General features: G+C 50.7%; 2 protein-coding genes across 2 annotated transcripts; one reads left to right on the top strand and one right to left on the bottom strand.

Moving 5' to 3' along the window:
• The first annotated feature begins 1,962 nt into the window (after positions 1 to 1,962).
• Positions 1,963 to 3,601, top strand: LOC147992004 (uncharacterized). The gene is made up of 2 exons (XM_087538899.1): positions 1,963 to 1,986; positions 2,570 to 3,601. The coding sequence occupies exons 1-2, from the start codon at positions 1,963 to 1,965 to the stop codon at positions 3,599 to 3,601; spliced, it is 1,056 nt and encodes a 351-aa protein (XP_087395025.1).
• A 16,226-nt stretch (positions 3,602 to 19,827) lies between these two features.
• On the bottom strand, positions 19,828 to 21,473 carry LOC147992003 (uncharacterized). The gene is made up of 5 exons (XM_087538898.1): positions 21,369 to 21,473; positions 21,136 to 21,235; positions 20,672 to 20,938; positions 20,254 to 20,582; positions 19,828 to 20,199 (listed from the first exon to the last, which is right to left on the bottom strand). The coding sequence occupies exons 1-5, from the start codon at positions 21,471 to 21,473 to the stop codon at positions 19,828 to 19,830; spliced, it is 1,173 nt and encodes a 390-aa protein (XP_087395024.1).
• Between the last annotated feature and the right edge of the window lie 506 nt (positions 21,474 to 21,979).

The following is a 21,979-nucleotide window of genomic DNA, read 5'->3' as shown; positions in this document are numbered from 1 at the left end:
CTCCAGTGTGGTGTCCTCCATAAGACTCGGAATGACACTTGCGTAGGATCTGTTCCTGTTCATGCTCAGGTACACAACGTCTAATAACACCATCTACTCCTTCTTTATAAAGATGTGGGTCATCCCAAAAGTAATGTCTTAAATCATAGAAGAACTTTTTCTTTTGCTGGTATGTGAAGCTAGGTGGTATAAATTTAGCAACAATATAATTAGCATAATCAGCATACCATGGAGTACTACGAGAAGTAATTATAACATTTGATTGTTCATCAGGAAAGTTATCATTAATAGGTAGTGGGTCATCAAGAATATTTTCTAACCTAGACAAGTTGTCTGCAACAGGGTTCTCAGCTCCCTTTGTATCAACAATATGCAAATTAAATTCTTGTAGCAAGAGAACCCATCTAATAAGTCTAGGTTTAGCATCTTTCTTTTCCATAAGATATTTAATAGCAGCATGATCTGTTTGAATAGTTACCTTAGAATCAACAATATAGGATCTGAACTTATCACAAGCAAATACAACTGCTAAAAGCTCTTTTTCAGTAGTAGCATAATTTCTTTGAGCATTGTCTAGAGTCTTACTAGCATAATGAATAACATTTAATTTCTTATCAACTCTTTGCCCTAGAACAACATCTACAGCATAATCACTAGCATCACACATAATTTCAAAGGGTAGGTTCCAATCAGGTGGCTGAACAACAGGTGCAGAGACTAATGCTTTCTTAAGTATTTCAAATGCTTCTACACAATCATCATCAAAGACAAATGATATATCTTTTTGCAATAAATTAGTCAGAGGCCGAGAAATTTTTGAGAAGTCCTTAATGAACCTCCTGTAAAATCCGGCGTGACCAAGGAAACTTCTTATACCTTTGATGTCCTTGGGACATGGCATCTTTTCAATAGCATCAACCTTGGCTTTATCAACTTCAATACCTCTTTCTGAAACTTTGTGCCCCAAGACAATACCTTCATTAACCATAAAGTGGCACTTTTCCCAATTCAAGACAAGATTAGTTTCTTCACATCTCTGCAAAACTCGATCAAGATTGCTCAAGCAATCATCAAAAGAGGAACCATAGACGGAAAAGTCGTCCATGAAAACCTCACAAATCTTTTCACAAAAGTCAGTGAATATAGCCATCATGCATCTTTGAAAGGTAGCAGGTGCATTACATAAACCAAAAGGCATACGTCTATAAGCAAAAGTACCAAAAGGGCATGTAAAAGTAGTCTTTGATTGATCTCTAGCCCACACAGGTATTTGAGAGAAACTAGAATAACCATCTAGAAAGCAATAGTGTGTATGTTTGCATAATCTTTCTAGCATTTGATCAATAAAAGGTAAGGGGTAATGATCTTTCTTAGTAGCTTTATTTAATTTGCGGAAATCAATTACCATCCTATAACCTGTGATAATTCTTTGTGGAATCAATTCATCTTTATCATTAGGAAAAATAGTAATACCTCCCTTCTTAGGGACACAATGTGACGGAGTAAATGACCATGGGTAGCCTAGCCGGCTCCCCCTGGCACTTTAGAAAAATTATAGGACGACCGAGCCTTCAAGCTTCCCAGACGTGGGGCCGCCTTCCTCCAGCCGACTGCCCCTCAGGCCGGCTGTGCGAAGGCGGCCTAGGCCTAAAAATCTCCAAGAAGAAAGCCCCGAGAGGGCCGGCTCCACGAAGCCGGCCACAAGAAGGCCGACTCCAAGAAGCCGCCCCCCCTCAGTAGGCGGCCCAGACCGTGCCCTCAAAATCTGCACCCACATAACGGTGATGAGACGGGGCGTGGCTACAGCGAAACCTGCCACCCTCGAATCCTGGAGCACGCCCGGCCACAGTACGCCGTACGGGCGGCCCTCACCCGTTCGGCACGGCACTGTTGCCATATTGACCATGATGTCACCCACGGCGAGCCGTCAGTACGAGCCGTGGGTGGCGGGTCCCATCCGTCATGGAGACACCCGAAGGCGGCCGGGCCACCCCCAGTCGGCCTGGGGTACGGCCGATTCCCAGTAGCCGGCCAGTCCACTCCCTCGAAGGAGGCGCCCCATTAAGGAGATAAGACAAGGTAAGGCTACAGTGATAAGCTGCCCGGCGGCGACACTGTAGCCATGCTTGCCAAGACGAAGCCCTTGCCACTAAGGGCGGGGCCACAGTAACCAGCCCCCGACAGAGCCCCCGAGCGGTGGAGCCGGCCTGTCGACCAGAGGACCGGCAGCCGGCGGGGCCCACAAGTCGGTGGGCCCCACCATTCGGCAAAGAGGCCGGTGGGCATAGACACAGACAGCTAGGGCCCACGCCTAGTCGGATTACCATTGTACCCCTAGGGGGTAGGCCTATATAAACCCCCCAGGGCTCCCATGCAGGGAGATCTCTCTTTGATAGTTTTTAGACACCACAAGGAGAAGAGGAGCGGGCTGGCCTTGCCCTCCTTCATCCTTTCACCGAACAGCTGAAGGAGCATCCTGTAGCTACCCGTCGAGATAGTGATCATGCGGAGACCCCGCAGAGCAGCATGAGGGGTGTTATCTCCACGGAGAGCCCTGAAGGTGGGTAAGATTCATCGGCGTGCATGTCTTCGCCTTATCCCGTTTCCAGGCACCGGCGATGTTTTATTGGCTCCCACAATGATAAGCCATCCATTGGCATATGTCGCACCAACCACCCGACATTTGGCGCCCACTGTGGGGCCAGGTGCACCGTCGTCCGGAGACCTATTCTGGACGGGAACCCTCTTCCTTCCCAACGTGCATAGCCAGCCCGGCTCGCCCGATGGCGCTTGCCCCGACGCGCTGCAAGACTTCGCCGACGCCTGCGTGGCGAGCTGCCTCGCCGATCTTCTTGGCGAGGCTCGCATCTCCGACGAGCCTGCATCCAACACGGGCACAGACTGCCCCGAGAGCCACCTGGTCAGCCTCCTCGACCAACTCCACGTCTCCGGCGAGCTTGCCGCGGACTTGGAGTCGGTTGGCTCCACCGACCCGATGCTTGTCGACTCCGACACGGCATCCCTTGACGCCTTCCCCACCAACGTGGTAATCATCAACGACCCTCTTCCTCAAGCCAACAGCAGCGGCAGTGCCATCATCGAGGTACTGGTCATCAGCCACGGCACCGCCTCAGGAGAAAACACCCACGACGCCCTGCAAACAGCGCTGCACGACTTGTCCGCCCCCGTCCCGGCAGACGCGGACGCCAAGACATTGGAGGCACGCCGCCTCGCCCTCGTTGCGGAGGGCCAGAAGCTAGCCAGCATGAGACGCCTCACCGAGGCTCACCAGCGCGAGGTCGACCGTGCCACCTTCGGCACGCCGCCTCCCGACGGGCCGAGCCGCGTCGGCATCGTCAAGAAACACAGCGCGGCTATCGCTGACATGCTGGGAGCAGACCGCCCAGTCTATGCCACGCCTCTCGAGAACCTGTGCGCCGCCCAGGCGGCCGCAAACGAATTGAATGGGCTGGGGCCTGATGAGCTCCCCTACATGACCAGGCGCATCCAGCAACTTATCGACGCGACCACGGAGCGGCATGAAGCCGGCGTCCGCGCCGAGAGCCCTCCCCCACGCCGAGAGCACGACGCGATGTCCTGAACACCGACCGCGGGCAACACCCGCGCAAGAAAAGTAAAGGAGCCGGCTGCCAGCCGCAGCCGGACTCGAATCTCCATCGAGCATGATGCAGAGGGCCGCCCTCGAGCCGTGGAGTGGCGGGGCAACCCCCCTCCTCCTCCGCCTCGTGGGGAGAGATACCCTACCCCGCCGCCTGTCACGCATCCGACTCTCAGCGGTCGGCTGGGTCGCCGCGAAGGAGTCGGCGAGAATGATGCCCGCCACCGGATCGACCGCCTTGCGCGATCCCTGGCCCTGGAAGAAGAAGATGATGTCGGCCCGCCTTGCTTCGGCCCCCGCATCCACGACGAGCCCTTCCCCAAAGGGTTCTCGCTCCCAAGAGACACGCCCAAGTACAACGGCTCCGTGAAGCCGGAGGATTGGTTGATCGACTACTCCATCGCGGTTAGCATCGCGAACGGCAATAGGCGTGTTGCCGTAAAATATGTGCCCCTCATGCTCCAAGGCACGGCGCGCACTTGGCTTAACAGCCTCAAACCTTACAGCGTTAACAGCTAGCTAGACTTCACTGAAGCCTTCATCCGTAACTTCACCAGCACCTACAAGCGGGCTCCCAAGCCCTGACAGCTCTCCTTGTGTGTCCAAGGGCCCAACGAATCGACTCGCGACTACCTCACGCATTGGGCTGAGCTCCGCAATTCCTGCGAGGGAGTGCACGAGGTTCAAGCTATAGAGTACTTCACCGCCGGGTGCCGAGAAGGCACCCTCCTCAAGCACCGACTCCTCTGCGATGAGCCGACTACGCTTGACGAGCTGCTGATCATAGCTGATAAATACGCCACGACCGATTCCTCAATGAAGACCGAGCTCCGAGTAGACGCCTCCGGGAAGGTGCTCGCTCCAAGTCCCAAGACGCCGGCTGGAGAGTCCAGCCGACGCCCGTACCAGAACGACCACAAGCGCTAGGCTCCCCTGCCGCCTTCCACCAGTTGGCAGGTGGCCACAGTCGAAGACGAACAACCCGAAGGGCGGCCCGCACCCAAGAAGCAGAAGGGCGGCAGGCCGGCTTGGCAGCTGGCTTTCTCCTACGAGCAAGCACTTGATGCCCCTGCAAGTTTCACAGCGGCGCAAAGCCTTCAAACCACACAACCCGAAAATGCCACTGGCTCACACGGATCTCTAAGGGTGAGGGGATGGCGCCACCTCCGCCTGCTGGTCAGCCGCCTTCGGCTCCTCCGCAGCCGCTGCTCGACCAGCGGTCGGGGCAGTTCAAGATGAGTACCCCGATGAGCATGCCGCCTACGTCGTCTTTACAAGCCAGCCAGAAGATCGGCGTAGCCGGCACCGACAACACCAAGAAGTCAACGCAGTCACCTCCAACAACCCAGAGTTCATGCACTGGTCAGAAAGGCCTATTAGCTGGAGCCATACAGATCATCCAGAGGTGATGCCGTCTCCTGGCTCTTACGCATTGGTTCTGGATGCCACCCTCGCTACAAAAAGGCGAGCCGCCCGTTTCTCCCGCGTGCTGATAGATGGTGGGAGCAGTATCAACATACTATACCATGACACCATGGAGAAGCTAAGCATCAAGACGAAGCAGCTCATGCCCAGTCGGACCGTGTTCCATGGCGTTGTTCCCGGCCTATCCTACTCCCCAATCGGCAAGATCAAGATAGGCGTCCTCTTCGGGGACAAGGATCATTTCCGCCGAGAGGCGGTGTGGTTTGAAGTAGTGGATCTAGAGAGCCCTTACCACGCGTTGCTTGGCCGACCTGCCCTGGCCAAGTTCATGGCTGTACCCCATTATGCCTACCTCAAGATGAAGATACCAAGTTCCAAGGGCATCATCACCATAGCCGGAGACTACAAGAAATCCTCCGAGTGTGCGGCTGCCAGCAGTCGGCTGGCCGAGTCCCTTATAATTGCTGAGGAGAAGAAGATACTGGACCGAGTCGTGGCCATGGCCGGCAAGCAGCCGACCCTGTCCCCCGACCCCAAGGAGTGTGATGCCCAAGGTTCTTTTCAGCCGGCTAAAGAAACAAAGAGGGTACCTCTGGACCCGGATCACCCAGAAAGATTTGCCACCATCGGGGCAAACCTGGACATCAAATAGGAAGGCGAGCTCGCCGATTTCCTCCGTGAGAATCGGGACATTTTCGCATGGTCCCCCAAGGACATGCCGGGTGTGCCGAAGGAATTCGCCGAGCACAAGCTACACGTTCGAGAAGGTGCAAAACCAGTCAAACAACCCCTCCGCCGACTATCAGAAGAGAAGAGAAGGATTGTAGGAGAAGAAATAGCCCGGCTTCTGGCAGCTGGCTTCATTATGGAAGTTTTCTTCCCAGAGTGGCTCGCCAACCTGGTCCTCGTGCTGAAGAAAAATAACAAATGGCACATGTGTATAGACTACACCAGCCTCAACAAAGCCTGCCCCAAAGATCCCTTCGCCTTGCCAAGGATTGATCAAGTAATAGACTCCACTGCCGGATGCGAGCTGTTGAGCTTCTTGGATGCTTACTCAGGCTACCACCGGATAAAGTTGGATCCAGTTGTCCGCTTGAAAACCGCCTTCATCACACCATTCGGAGCCTTCTGCTGCCTGACTATGACATTCGGCTTGAGAAATGCCGGTGCCACTTTTCAGCGTTGCATGCAGAAATGCCTCCTCAAGCAGCTCGACAGAAATGCCCACGTCTACGTAGACGATATTGTGGTGAAGACGGAGAAGCGTGGCACCTTGCTGGAAGACCTCAGAGAGACATTTGAAACTTGCGCCGATTTCAAATCAAGCTCAACCCTGAGAAATGCGTGTTCAGAGTACCAGCCGGCCAGCTCCTAGGCTTCCTGGTCTCCGAACGCGGCATCGAGTGCAACCCGATGAACATCAAGGCCATAGAGAGAATGGAGATTCCCACCAAGCCGCGGAATGTCCAGAAGTTCACCGGATGCTTGGCTTCCCTGAACCGCTTCATCAGCCGGCTCGGAGAGAAAGCTCTCCCCCTCTACCGACTCATGAAGAAGTCCACTCATTTCGAGTGGAACGACCAGGTGGACTAAAAGTGCAACTATCCCTAGGTGGTTTTGGTAATTCCTAACAACATATAGCTCATTGAGCTAACATTATTCCAAGATTAATATTTCAGGAAAAGCTCAATGAATGGCATGGCATGGATGAGGAAAGTGGATCCCTCAAAATTCTAAGGACAAAATTTTTGGCTCAAGCTTGAAGCTCAAGACTCTACATTTTATATTTTAGTGATCCAAGATCACATTGAGTCTATAGGAAAAGCCAATACTATCAAGGAGGGATGAGGTGTTGCTTAATGGCATTCTTGCTCAAAATGCTTAGTGATATGCTCCAAAATCCTCAACTACCTTCCCACATCCACATATGACCTAAACCAAAAGTCAAACTCGGCCCCACCGATTCTTTCTATCCGGCGCCACCGAGTTTCAAATGTCATAGCCACTGCCACAAACCCTAGGTAAATCGGTATCACCGATAGGGATCTCGGTCTCACCGAGATGGGATTGTAATCTCTCTGTTTCCCTTCGTAACGTTTCGGTCTTACCGAGATGAGCGATCGGTCCCACCGAGATTGCAATGTAAACTCTCTGTTTCCCTTTTATAACACTTCGGTCTCACCGAGATGAGCGAATCGGTCCCACCGAGTTTACCTGACCAACTCTCTGGTTAGATTATTACCAAAATCGGTCCCACCGAGTTTGTGTAATCGGTCACACCGAGATTGCGTTATGCCCTAACCCTAACCATATTGGTCCTACCGAGTTGCATCTCAGTCCCACCGAAAATCCTAACGGTCACTAGGTTTGCTGAATCGGTCCGACCGAATTTAACCATTCGGTCCCACCGAGTTTGGCAAATTGTGTGTAACGGTTAGATTTTTTGTGGAGGCTATATATACCCCTCCACCCACTCTTCATTCATGGAGAGAGCCATCAAAACATACCTACACTTCCAATAGACATTTTCTGAGAGAGAACCACCTACACTTGTGTTGAGGTCAAGATATTCCATTCCAACCTTATGAATCTTGATCTCTAGCCTTCCCAAGTTGCTTTCCACTCAAATCTTCTTTCCACCAAATCCAAATCCTGTGAGAGAGAGAGTTCAGTGTTGGGGAGACTATCATTTGAAGCACAAGAACAAGGAGTTCATCATCAACACACCATTTGTTACCTCTTGGAGAGTGGTGTCTCCTAGATTGGCTAGGTGTCACTTGGGAGCCTCCGACAAGATTGTGGAGTTGAACCAAGGAGTTTGTAAGGGCAAGGAGATCGCCTACTTCGTGAAGATCTACCGCTAGTGAGGCAAGTCCTTCGTGGGCGACGACCATGATGGAATAGACAAGGTTGCTTCTTCATGGACCCTTCGTGGGTGGAGCCCTCCATGGACTCACGCAACCGTTACCCTCCGTGGGTTGAAGTCTCCATCAATGTGGATGTATGATAGCACCACCTATCGGGACCACGACAAAAACATCCGTGTCTCCAATTGTGTTTGAATCCTCCAAACCCTTGCCTTTACATTCTTGCAAGTTGCATGCTTTACTTTCCGCTGCTCATATACTATTTTGCATGCTTGCTTGAATTGTGTGGAGATTGCTTGACTTGTGCTAAGATAGCTAAAATCTGCCAAGAACTAGAATTGGGAAAAGGCTAGATTTTTATTTGGTCAAGTAGTCTAATCACCCCCCCTCTAAACATACTTTCGATCCTACAAGTGGTATCAGAGCTTTGGTATCCATTTGCTTTGATTTCCATATCTTTTGGCGGTCATAGCCTTGGTTTCACAACCTAGGAGAGTATGGCGTCTAGCAAGGGAAATTATCACCGTAGAGGTCCTTACTTTGATGGCACTAATTTTGCTAGTTGGAAGCATAAGATGAAAATGCATATTCTTGGACATAACCCCGCCGTTTGGGCTATTGTGTGTATTGGCTTGCAAGGTGAATTCTTTGACGGGAAAGAATCGAACCGTGAAGCCACCGCGGAAGAGTTGAAAATGCTGCAATACAATGCTCAAGCTTGTGATATCCTCTTCAACGGATTGTGCCCCGAAGAATTCAACAAAATCAGCCGTCTTGAGAATGCAAAGGAAATTTGGGATACTTTGATTGATATGCACGAAGGTACCGACTCCGTCAAGGAATCCAAATTGGATGTGCTTCAAAGTCAACTTGACAAGTTCAAAATGAAGGATGGTGAAGGTGTTGCTGAAATGTACTCTAGGCTTGCTCTTATCAAAAATGAGATTGCCGGCTTAGGGAGTGAAGAGATGACCGATAGATTCATCATCAAGAAGATCCTAAGAGCCTTGGATGGAAAATATGATACCGTGTGCACATTGATCCAAATGATGCCAAATTACAAAGATCTCAAGCCAACGGAAGTCATCGGAAGAATTGTTGCTCATGAGATGTCACTCAAGGATAAAGAGGAACTTCACAACAAATCAAGTGGTGCTTACAAAGCCTCATGTGAAGCCCCCACATCATCGAGTGAGAAACAAACCTTCAATGAAGAATTGAGCTTAATGGTGAAGAACTTCAACAAGTTCTACAAGAGTAGAAGCAAAGAGAGAAGCTCCAAGTCAAGGTCCTACAATGACAAAATATCTTCTAGTCGAGAGCGAAACTGCTACAATTGTGGAAGGCCCGGACACTATTCCAATGAGTGTACGACCCCCTTCAAGAGAAGAGAAGATTCTCCCAAGAGAAGAAGTAGAAGAGAAGAATCACCATCTAGAGAAAGAAGAGTAGAGATGATCGTTATGAACGAAGACCCTCACGGAGAAGCAAGGATTCGGAAGGAAAGGACAAGTCATCAAGGAGCTACACAAAACAAAGACATCAAGCTCATGTTGGTGAATGGGTATCCGGCTCTGACTCCGACAACCACTCCGAGAGAAGCTATCACTCCGACTCCGAATATACTCAAGATGAAGGTGTTGCCGGTCTAGCACTTGTGACAACCAACTCCTACGACATATTTGACTCACCAAATGAAGGAGTTGGAACATGCTTCATGGCTAAAGGCCCAAAGGTATCACACCCTGAGTATGTTGATTTCAATAGTGATGAAGATGACTTGTTAGGTGATGATGATTTACTTGTTGACAACTCTAGTGATGAATACTGTGATGAAACGTCCATTAATCATGCTAATCAAGATAAAACGAATGACAATGATAAGGAGAAGATTGAGTCTCTAACTAAAGAACTAAACACTCTTAAGTTAGCTCATTAAACTATCTTAGGAGATCATCGAGAACTTTTAAGGACTCATGAGAAATTACGCTTTGAAAAGCTCAACCTTGAGCAAGAACATGAGTTCTTAAAAGCAATCAATGATGATCTTCGTAAGAAAAGTTCTTCTTACATTGCCAAGCGTTTACTCTTATCCACTTACATGCCTCAAGTCAAGTCTAGTAACAAGAACAAGAAAGATTCTTCCTCTAGTAGTAACAATAATCATGCTAAATCCAATATTGTTGCTTCTAGTAGTTCTCTTGATTCCACTAATGATTCTCTTAGCCAAGTTACACTTGAGCAAGAAAATAGCTTATTGAAGGGAATTATAGAGAAAGGTGTTTACAAGAGCCTTGCCGGAAGTAAGCAATTCGAGGAAATTGTACGCAAGCAAGGAAGGCACCGGAAGAATCAAGGTGTTGGTTTTGAATGAAAGTTCAATGCCAATGGAGTTGAGTGGGAAGAAGATCAATACCCCAAGACGAAGTTTGTTCCTCAACAAGAGAAGTATGATCCTACTTCTTTCAAAGGGACAGAAGCTCAAGATGATCTTCCACCACAAGACCACAAGCAAAAAGGCAAGGACAAGCTTCAAGAAGAAATTGATGCATTTGAAGAAGCTCCTAAGGCCTTGGTCAAGTGGGTTCCCAAGACTACTTCAAGTTCCACTTCATCAAGTACAACTACAACACCGAGGATTCGCATCAAGATGGTGTGGATCCCGAAGAAGAAGAACTAGAGAGTTCTTGAGGGTGACTCCGCCAACATACTTCACTCTTATTATCTTGGCAAGAACAAGTGCAATCAACTTCCACATCTTGCACTAGTTCAAGGAGTCACAAACCCTTTTGTTGGTAAGACAAGGGACAAGGTAACCTAAAAGCTTTCATAGACATCATCTTGTGTGTGCATCACTTTATGTCTATGGATAGCCTTGTTTGTTCCTTGTGGGACTAACCCGTGTAGGTATTGAAAGTGCAACTCACTCAAATGGATAGCTTCAAATGATCTACATCAACATTGAGCATCCACATCTTCAACATCTACATGAAGTCATCATCGACAAAACCCAAGGTTAGTTCATCCCTCTTAAGGGGGATCTCACATCTAGGGGAAGCTTTACTCTAAGAATTGAGCTAAAGCAACTCTAATGGTGTGAACACAACAATGCTTTATGTAAAAGTGGTAACCCCACTTGTGCTTAAACGATGAGTATGACCTATCATCAAATGTTCTCATTTGACTCCTAAGTTAATATACTCATATATAGATGACCTAGTCATCGCAAATTGTTTGATAGATGCTAGAATTGGTTGTGCATGCTTTGCCACATATTTCAATTGCCATTTTATTGTGTGAGCATGTTGATTGCATATTTTACTCATTCGAGGACATCCACTTGTTGTTTTGATTGATTGGTTTTCTTTTCTTTTGCCAAGTGGATGGACAAGAATGCCTAAGAACCCTCTCTAGCTATCTATGCTTTTCTCATCTCAAACTCTATTCATGCTACATCACAAAATTTGATCAAGTCAAATTCGAACCACTCTGTGTGAGGAGCACTCGGAGTCCCCGATTCGTCATAGACTTAAACTTCCAAAACTTCTTTGTGTGTTTCGGTCTGATCGGTTCATCCATTTCGGTCATATCGAGATCACTAAGTTGATCTAGGTTTTCAATCTCGGTGCAACCGATTTGAACCTTTCAGTCACACCGAGTTTTAGTAACTGCTTGCAGTTATGAATCTCGGTGCCACCGAGTTGTTCCACTCGGTCACACCGACAGGGTCGAGCTATATATATCCATGGGCAAAACTTTTGGAAATTTCTCCGAAGTCTTTTCACCCGCGCTTAGCCCGCTCTGCCCCAGGGTCTCCGGATCGTCTTCCTCGTCGCCAGCCGCCTCCTGCCGCTGGTCTCCGCCGCCGTCAACGGGAATCATCCCCGTCGTTGCCGCCGTAGCGAGTTCATCGCCGAACTAGGGTATGAACTCGATCACTGTGCTATCCCTATCTGATTCCTAGCACATTGTGTTCTCCATGTATCTTGCCATGATTGAGATTATTCTTATCCAGTCAAAACACTCCGTAGTTTAGTCGTGAATTGAAAATTTAGGGTTAGGTTTCCGCCGAAATCATCTCGAACCCACCGACTTGTGGAACTCGGTACCACCGATTCGGCTCAGGCCATTGCACATGTAATTTTCGGTCTGACCGAGAATTGCAAATCGGTGTGACCGAGTTCAGGACTTTGTGAAACCCTAGCAGTCTCGGTGCCACCAAACTGTGACTCAGTCTGACCGAGTTCACTAGTTTAGGTTCCAATAGCTGCTTCGGTATCACCGAGTCTACAAATCGGTTGATCCGAAATGCTTTCTGTGGAAAACTAAAACTAAGTTTTTGACTCATTCTTTTGCAAAAACCTCTGCATTTTGTGATGCTCATCCACTCTATCTCATCTATATCTATTCACAGGGTCTGCTATCAGTGTTTGCAATATGTCTGATCAGAGTGACAGCCAGAACAGGTCAGAGGAGCAGGTTCACCTGAGTGAGGGCACTAGTCCCTCTAGCAGTTCAGATGATGGTAGCAGGAGCACCCCAAGCAACTTACCCAAAGCTGCCACCAGGGCCAGAAAGAAGAAGACCTCTGAATCTGAGGATGAAGACTATGTGGCAGTTGAGGATGAGGCCACTTCCAAGAAGAAAGTGGTTAAGAAGGAATATAGCACTGCTGCTGCCACCAAGCCAGGCATGAAGCAAAAGGTTCCTGCAAAGAGAATTCCAATGTCTAAGGCCAGAGCATCTACTCAAGTCCTTTGGGATCTGAACCCAAAGAGGCTGCTGCAGAAGGGAAGAAGAGGAAGGAGAGGATCAAAAAGGCCACTGCTAGAGTGCTTGGGAGATCCTCAATCATGAGAGATTCTGAAGAGGAAGAGGAAGAAGAGGTTGCTGCACCAGCACCCAAGGCACACAAGCTGATGGGTGATGCTATAAAGTCAGGGGCTGCAACATCAAAGCCCAAAGAAGCACCCAAAGCAGCCTCCAAGCCCAAGAGTGCACCTAAGAGGAATACCAGGAGTATACCAGCTGCTGAGAAGAACAAGGCCCCAGTGCCTGAAGTTGCTGCTGATGAAGATGATGAAGGACAAGTCCTGAGGAAGCTCAAACCCAAGATTCCAGACCACAATGATGCTCATCCTGTGGCTGAGAACATGAAGATCAGGAGAGACTCAGGGTTGAGGCTATGGAGAGGGTCAGATCCATATGCCACCAGGAGAAGGACTGTTGTTGATTACAGGTTCCACACAAAGGAACATCAGGACTTCTATGAGACAATCTTGTTGGACAAGAAGCCTATAGTGTGTGATATGAGGTGGGTCGACTGGACCTACATGAAGGAGAATGAAGAACACTATCCTGGAGTGTATGACAGCTTCAGTGCGTGTGGAGTTGCAGACTTTGTTGGTCAGAAGCTCACAAACTGGAATGATGAGCTCATTATGCAATTCTACTCCACAGCACATTTCTATCCAGATGACAGAATAGTTTGGATGTCTGAAGGAACGAGATACCAATCAACTATTGAGGAATGGGCCAATCTGATCAATGCCCCAAAGGAAAGTGAAGATGACTTGGATGTTTATGCCAAGAAAAAGATGGATCACAATTCTATGTCACAGATGTACAAGGAGATCCCAGACAAAGCTCTTGAGACTTTCAAGTTTGGGCCAGTCCATTTTCTTCTGTCAGGACTGCCAACGATCAACTGTATCCTAAGGCACACTCTTTTTCCCAAGTCAGGTGACCACAACATGATCAGAGGGCATGCAATTAATTTGTTACACATATTTGATGTGCCACAGAAATTCAAGGTCATGAGCCTCATGGTTGAGACTATCAAGAGGACATCAGCAGACCAAAAGAGAAGTTGTGGATATGCCCCACAAATTCAGGAGTTGATTAACTCAAAGATGGGCACAGGAAAATATCTGTTGGATAAGGAACACTTTGTCATCTATCCAGATTTTGAGGACAACCAAGTGGTTATGAATGAGGATGAACCATCTTCTGTGCACGCACAAGCCAAGAAGGAGAAGGCAAAAGCTGAAAAGGCTGCAAGGATGCCAACTACTGAAGAAGCATCTCAGTATCTCCTGAAGAGCAAGCAAGATCAGCTTGGCTACCTGATTGCATTCACTCTGAGGATTGAGAAGGGACTGGCCACCCTGACTCAAAACCAGGAGAGCTTGGAAAGAATCGTGGAGTAAAAATTCTATGACTTGGATGTGAAGGTAACTGAGATTCAGTCTGTTGTGGAGCAACTTCAAGATGATATGTAGGAGAGGAAGGGCAAGACAACCACTGATGCATTTTCCAGAGTGCCTAGAGCTCAGAGGTCTGCTGCAGTGCCTGTTCTAGACACCAGAGCCACGTCATCTGCACCAGCTACAGCTTCAGTGCCACCAGCTCCAGCACCAACTCCTTCAGCTCCATCCACATCAACTGAAGTCTTCGTCCAAGGAGCCATCTCCACGCCACCAACTGAAGACCAAGCTTGAGAGACATTTTAGTGCTATGCATTTTCTATGAAATTTTTGGTAACTTGTTGCCAAAGGGGGAGAAACATGTATAGATCATAGGCTTCGAGAGAGAGCGTTGCTTTTTATTCTCTCTTGCTTTGGTGGTTGAACTTTGTTTACTTTTGATTGCTTGAGATACTATGCTATTATCTGTGAGACATTGATGATCATGTGGTTGATCATAAGCTACACTTATACTTGTTAGATGATATTATCTTACTTACCCTTATATGATGATTCACTTTGCTTGGTGATGAGTGCATGTATTCAATCTTTATTATTTTGAGCGCTCCACCAAGATGTATGCGACATGGAAGAGTCACCCATGATCCTAACTCATTGTGCATTTGCAGTCCAAAGAAAATCTTAAGATATGCACAAATTTAGGGGGAGCTCTTGCTTTTCACATACTTCTCAAAGCGACAATATCTTTCACTCTTATTATCATTTGTCGAAGCTTTGATCTATATGTTGTCATCAATTACCAAAAAGGGGGAGATTGAAAGTGCAACTATCCCTGGGTGGTTTTGGTAATTCCTAACAACATATAGCTCATTGAGCTAACATTATTCAAAGATTAATATTTCAGGAAAAGCTCAATGAATGGCATGGCATGGATGAGGAAAGTGGATCCCTCAAAATTCTAAGGACAAAAAGTTTGGCTCAAGCTTGAAGCTCAAGACTCTACATTTTATATTTTAGTGTTCCAAGATCACATTGAGTCTATAGGAAAAGCCAATACTATCAAGGAGGGATGAGGTGTTGCTTAATGGCTTGCTTGCTCAAAATGCTTAGTGATATGCTCCAAAATCCTCAACTACCTTCCCACATCCACATATGACCTAAACCAAAAGTCAAACTCGGCCCCACCGATTCTTTCTATCCGGGGCCACCTAGTTTCAAATGTCATAGCCACTGCCACAAACCCTAGGCAAATCGGTCTCACCAATAGGGATCTCGGTCTCACCGAGATGGGATTGTAACCTCTCTGTTTCCCTTCGTAACGTTTCGGTCTTACCGAGATGAGCGATCGGTCCCACCGAGATTGCAATGTAAACTCTCTGTTTCCCTTTTGCAACACTTCGGCCTCACCGAGATGAGCAAATCGGTCCCACCGACTTTACCTGACCAACTCTCTGGTTAGCTTATTACCAAAATCAGTCCCACCGAGTTTGTGTAATCGATCACACCGAGATTACGTTATGCCCTAACCCTAACCATATCGGTCCTACCGAGTTGCATCTCAGTCCCACCGAAAATCCTAACGGTCACTAGGTTTGCTGAATCGGTCCGACCGAGTTTAACCATTCGGTCCCACCGAGTTTGGCAAATTGTGTGTAACGGTTAGATTTTGTGGGGAGGCTATATATACCCCTCCACCCACTCTTCATTCATGGAGAGAGCTATCAGAACATACCTACACTTCCAATACACATTTTCTGAGAGAGAACCACCTACGCTTGTGTTGAGGTCAAGATATTCCATTCCAACCATATGAATCTTGATCTCTAGCCTTCCCAAGTTGCTTTCCACTCAGATCTTCTTTCTACCAAAGCCAAATCCTGTGAGAGAGAGTTGAGTGTTGGGGAGACTATCATTTGAAGCACAAGAGCAAGGAGTTCATCATCAACACACCATTTGTTACTTCTTGGAGAGTGGTGTCTCCTAGATTGGATAGGTGTCACTTGGGAGCCTCCGACAAGATTGTGGAGTTGAACCAAGGAGTTTGTAAGGGCAAGGAGATCGCCTACTTCGTGAAGATCTACCGCTAGTGAGGCAAGTCCTTCGTGGGCGACGGCCATGATGGAATAGACAAGGTTGCTTCTTCGTGGACCCTTCGTGGGTGGAGCCCTCCGTGGACTCACGCAACCGTTACCCTCCGTGGGTTGAAGTCTCCATCAATGTGGATGTACGATAGCACCACCTATCGGAACCACGACAAAAACATCCGTGTCTCCAATTGTGTTTGAATCCTCCAAACCCTTGCCTTTACATTCTTGCAAGTTGCATGCTTTACTTTCCGCTGCTCATATACTCTTTTGCATGCTTGCTTGAATTGTGTGGAGATTGCTTGACTTGTGCTAAGATAGCTAAAATCTGCCAAGAACTAAAATTGGGAAAAGGCTAGATTTTTATTTGGTCAAGTAGTCTAATCACCCCCCTTTAGACATACTTTTGATCCTACATGGACCAAGCCTTCCACGAGCTAAAGAAGATGTTGACCACGCCGCCTGTCTTGGCGGCACCAACTGAAAAGGAGCCCATGCTCCTTTACATTGCCGCTACTAGCCGGGTGGTCAGCACAGTCATCGTAGTCCAGCGCCCAGAAGAAGGCCGGGCTCAGCCGGTCCAGAGGCCGGTGTATTATTTAAGCGAAGTCTTATCCACCTCGAAGCAGAACTACCCACACTACCAGAAGATGTGCTACGGTGTGTACGTCGCTGCCAAGAAGCTCAAGCCCTATTTTTAAGAGCACCCCATCACGGTCGTGTGTACTGCCCCGCTCGCCGAGATCATAGGCAGCCGGGATGCATCCGGCCGGGTGGCCAAATGGGCCATTGAGCTGGCCCCCCTACGCGATCTTCTACCAGCCCCGCACCGCTATTAAGTCCCAGGCACTAGCCGACTTCCTTGTCGATTGGGCCGAAACCCAATACCTGCCACCAGCCCCCGACTCCACTCACTGGCGGATGCACTTCGATGGGTCCAAGATGCACACCGGCTTGGGAGCCGGCATCGTCCTCACCTCTCCCAAGGGAGACAAGCTCAAGTATACATTGCAAATTCATTTTGCCGCCTCCAACAATGTGGCCGAGTATGAGGCGCTCATACACGGGCTCCGGCTAGCCAAAGAGCTCGGCATCCGCCGGATCCTGTGCTATGGCGACTCAGATTTGGTGGTCCAACAGTCATCTGGCGACTGGGACGCCAAGGACGCAAACATGGCGAGCTATCGTTTCCTCGTCCAGCAAATCAGTGGATATTTTGAAGGATGTGAGTTCCTTCATGTACCACGTGCCGACAACATGCAAGTAGATTCCCTGGCACGAGTAGGATCCACCCGGCAAGCTATACCAGCCGGTGTTTCTCTCCACCGCCTCCTCAAGCCGTCTATCAAGCCATCTCCAGAATCTGATTCCATCTTCGTGTCGCCTGACCCCGACGCAGTCGGATCCGACTTGGGAAACCAAGAAGGCGGCGCGGGGACTCCAACAGGTGGCTCGGGGATTGCCATAGTCGCACTCGGCCCGGGGAATTCGGAACCCGGCCCAGGGGCTACTGCAGCCGGCCCAGGGACTGCATCAACACAACAGGTGGTGGCTGACTCTGACTCCAACTCTTCACCACCCAGCCCACCCGCCCCTATCACAGTGGCAGTCCTGACAATAGAAGAAGTCACAACTCCATCATGGGCCCAGCCCATCCTCAACTTCTTAGTAAACAGAGAGCTGCCAACCAACGAGACCTCGGCAAGACAGGTTCAACGCCGAGCCAGAGCTTACACAATCATCAGCCGAGAGCTTGTTAGGCGCAGCGTCACTGGAGTCTTCCAGCGCTGCGTCGAACCAGAGAAGGGCATAGCAATCCTCAGGGACATCCACCAAGGCTAATGCGGCCACCATGCAGCCTCAATATCACTCATCGCCAAAGCTTTTCGCCATGGATTCTTCTGGCCGACTGCTTTGGAAGACGCCAAGGAACTAGTCAAACACTGCAAAGGGTGCCAAGTTTTCAGCTCCAAGCAACACCTTTCGGCTTCTGCACTCAAGACCATCCCCCTCACCTGGCCCTTTCCCGTCTGGGGGCTAGACATGGTGGGCCCATTCAAGACGGCAGCGGCAGCATGACACATCTGCTCGTCGCTGTGGACAAATTTACCAAGTGGATTGAGGTAAAGCCGATCAAGAAGCTGAATGGGTCGACTGCCGTTACTTTCATCGCAGATATTACAACCCAGTATGGGTGCCGCATAGCATCATCACCGACAACGGCACAAATTTTGCAAAGGGAGCACTGGCACGTTTCTGCGCAACACACGGCATCTGGCTGGACCTAGCGTCCGTTGCCCACCCACAGTCAAACGGCCAGGTCGAGCGAGCAAACGGCCTCATCCTCTCCGGCATCAAGCCCCGACTGGTCGTGCCACTGGAGCGTTCGGCCGACTGTTGGCTCGATGAGCTGCCGTCCGTCCTCTGTAGTTTGCGCACTACCCCAAACAAGTCAACCAGCTTCACCCCTTCCTTCCTTGTATATGGTGTTGAGGCTGTCATCCCAACTGACATCGAGTTTGACTCGCCTCGGGTCACCATGTACACGGAGGCGGAAGGCAATGAAGCACGAGAAGACGGTGTTGACCTGCTGGAAGAAGGCTGGCTGTTAGCCCTCAGTCGGTCCGCCATCTATCAGCAGGGTCTGCGCCGCTACCACAGCCGGAAGGTCAAGCCAAGATCTTTCCAAGAGGGCGATCTTGTGCTCCGGCTGATCCAGCGAACAGCCGGCCAGCACAAGCTCTCGGCCCCTTGGGAGGGCCCCTTCATCATCAGCAGAGCTTTAGGAAACGACTCCTACTACCTAATCGACGCGCAGAAGCCGAAGGCACGCAAGAGAGATGATTCTGGCAAGGAGTCGGAACGACCGTGGAACGCCAATCTCCTCCGAAGATTTTACAATTAAAAAACAGTACGTAGCACGCTACCTTTTGTACTAAGTACGAGACAAGGGGTGCCTCGAGGAGCACTCGGGGACTACCCTCTTTCATCTATGAATGATGAGTATCACGCATACGATTATGTTACTACATTTGCTTTCTTCGTCCCGCACTGGGTTCGACCAGTCGGCCCGGGGACTCGCCGCCTCAAGTTATATCTGAAGTTCCACCTGCAGTCAGACAAGTAGTGTGCCGGCACCCAAGCCCCTTCTTGCCAAAAGTCGCAGCTCGAAGAATCGACTGTCCGACTGGCAAGAGCCAAGGGCAGGAAAGGATGCCCACGCGAAAAACGGCTAAGGACCAACAAACTTATATAACGCGAGCCGGCCTCCCACCCCGCCAACCGGCTACCAGAGCAGTCGGCTGGCCGGCTTCCCGTTCACCTTGCTGCAATCTGAGAAAGCTCGAGTACTTGCCTTCCCAAAACGACCAAGTCCTTCTCTGGCCACAGACTGCAGAGCAGCTGTCCGGCTGGAAAGGCGGCGACCAAGGAAGGCCGCAAAGGAAAAAGCCAAAAGATAAAAAGCAAATGTGAACGGAAGCCAAACACATGCATAATATTTACACAAAAGACCTTCGAAAGGCCAGCATTCAACATAGTCTGAATACACCCCTAGTGGGTGGAACTGCGCAAATTTAAAGATTGTCCAAAAGAGTAACAAGCAGGAAAGCAAGGATGGTGGATCAAGCCAGGGGGACAACGGGCGAGTTGGGCAGGTTGGTGGAGTCGGCGGTGCCGGCTGGAGGAGTGACCAGCTGGCGAGTCTCGGCATCGTTGCTAGAGGCACGATCGGGCCGAGGCGGGCTGGTCGCTTCACCATGCGGCGCAGCGTCTTCATCATCCTCTCCCTCTTCCCCTTCGCCCTCATCACTGGAGGCAATCTCCTCCGCCGAGTCCTCACCTTCGGCCAAGTTCAGCCCGAACCAGTCCTCCGGCTGAGCGACGCCGGCGTCATCCACCTCAGGAGCAAAGGCGCTGGTGTCGGTATACTCGGCGATCGCCGAGGCACGCTGGATGATAGCCGGCCGCACCACCTCCAGCTCCTCGTCAGCCTCCTGCCGCCAGGTGCTCAGCTGGTCCAAGTTCAACCTAGGATACCAAGCTCAGACGAACTCCAGTGCCCGCCTAGCGCCGGACCGGGCCGCTGACGCCTTCCAAGCCTCGAAGCGGCCGACTGCGACCTCCAGCCAGTCGGCGGTCCGACTTGGGGTGCGCGGGATCACCTCGCTAGGCCAGAGGGCGGCCAGCACTTGCGCCCCGGCGCGCTGAAGACGGCGGAGCATGCGGTGGGCCGGCTGCAGGCGGGCTTGAAGCCCCAGAAGCTGCTCCTCAAGTGATCGGCTGGCACCCGGCGCGATCTCGGCCCCTGCCTGACGTCGGGCGTCGCGGTAGGCCTCAATGGCTTGGGTGGCGGCGGTAGAGTAGCCAGGAAAGTAATCTGCACAAAGAGGAAAGCAGTGGCACAAAGTCAAAAAATGAATCAAATAGTAGGAGGCAGGCAAGGAAGCAAAGAAGAAGGCGGCCTACCATAAATCAAGTCTTCCACCTGGCTGTAGCCTTGGCTCAGTGCCTGTCTCGTCTCGGCCCAGTTTGCCGCCTCGGTCTCATATTCGGCTTTGAGGGCGGCCTCGCTGTCCTGTGCCGCCTTCAGGGCCGCCTTGTGGCTCTCCTCCTGGTCGGCCAGCTTCTTGGCCAGGCGATCACGCTCCTGGGCCAAGGCGGCACACTTGTCTTCCTTGGCGCGAAGGGAGGACTGGGCTCCGCTTAGCTGGCTCCTCAAGTCAGCATTGGCCCCTGCAAATATGAAGAAAGAAGTCGTCAGGAAAAGATCCGACCCGACTACGCGGTAGCATTAGCCCCTGCAAATATGAAGAAAGAAGTCGTCAGGAAAAGATCCGACCCGACTACTCGGTAGTCGGCCCGAATCTCGGGGACTACACCCAGTGGGTGCGCTGACGCGCCCCCACTTAAAATAAAAACAAAGCGCTTACTCCGGCTTTCGGTCAGATCAGTGGCCTTCTGATTCAACTCCTGGGCCTGGGAGTTGAAAGCGGCCGCACGGAGGTTGTGGTACTCCTGCAGATAAGACAAGGGACGCGAGTAAGAACAAAATGGCAATCAAGCTTTCCAAGAAGTTCCAAGCCGCCTGCTCAGCGGCCGGCTCGGAACTCGGGGACTACACCCAGTTCCTCCTGAATAACCGACAAAGAGCAGGAGGACTCACCCGAATAACCGATCGCGTCGTGAGAAACTCCTGGGTGTATTGCTTCAGCGCGGTGGCTTGGGCCTGAAGCCGGTTCCGGACGTCCTGCGCCGCCACATTCAGCATGGCTGTCCCGCCGCCTGGCGTCCACCCGGATGAGCTATCACTGGCCGCTTCTAGGTCCTGGGCCGATGAGCCGGTGTCCACGGTTTTCTACGCGTCCGGCGCTGAAGTCGCCTTCCCCGCACGCCGGCGAGGCGACGACGAGATCACAAGATCCCCTCCCATGACCGGCTCGCCTCCAGCCGGCTGCACAGGCGGCACTTCAGGCCGGCTTCCTTGGCCCGCTCCAGTCGGCGGCGATGGCGCCACCTCCCTCTCCATCTCCGGCTGGCCGCGGCTGGCCTCCTCCAACGGGGGCACAAGGGTGTCGGGAGCCGCGGCGCGGAGGGGAATGACGAACTGCGGAGGCTGGTTCTGCTGAGCCTCCGCCTCCCTCTCCGCGTCTGCGGCCTCCGCCTGGGCCTTGGCGGCCGCGACGGCTCGCGCCTCCGCCAACTTCTGCTTTGCCTCTCGAGCCGCCCTCCGCTCCTCCGCCTCCCGCTCCTCCCGCACTTCCCGCGCGTTCTGCT

The sequence above is a fragment of the Triticum urartu genome, chromosome 1A (assembly GCF_056163025.1).
Source record: "Triticum urartu cultivar PI428250 chromosome 1A, HENAU_Tu73, whole genome shotgun sequence".
NCBI classification, from domain to species: Eukaryota; Viridiplantae; Streptophyta; class Magnoliopsida; order Poales; family Poaceae; genus Triticum; species Triticum urartu.
The sequence above is the reverse complement of the archived record's forward strand: the minus strand, read 5'-3'. Positions and strand labels throughout refer to the sequence as shown.

Bases quoted from the DNA above. Each gene is read 5' to 3' on its own strand.
- LOC147992003 (XM_087538898.1), bottom strand. From the start codon at position 21,473: ATGCTGAATGTGGCGGCGCAGGACGTCCGGAACCGGCTTCAGGCCCAA. The intron at 21,236-21,368 runs GTGAGTCCTCCT...TACTCGCGTCCC, and splicing joins CGACGCGATCGGTTATTCGG to TTGTCTTATCTGCAGGAGTA. The intron at 20,939-21,135 runs GTAAGCGCTTTG...TCATATTTGCAG, and splicing joins TGATCTGACCGAAAGCCGGA to GGGCCAATGCTGACTTGAGG.
- LOC147992004 (XM_087538899.1), top strand. From the start codon at position 1,963: ATGGAGACACCCGAAGGCGGCCGG. The intron at 1,987-2,569 runs GCCACCCCCAGT...AAGGTGGGTAAG, and splicing joins AGACACCCGAAGGCGGCCGG to ATTCATCGGCGTGCATGTCT.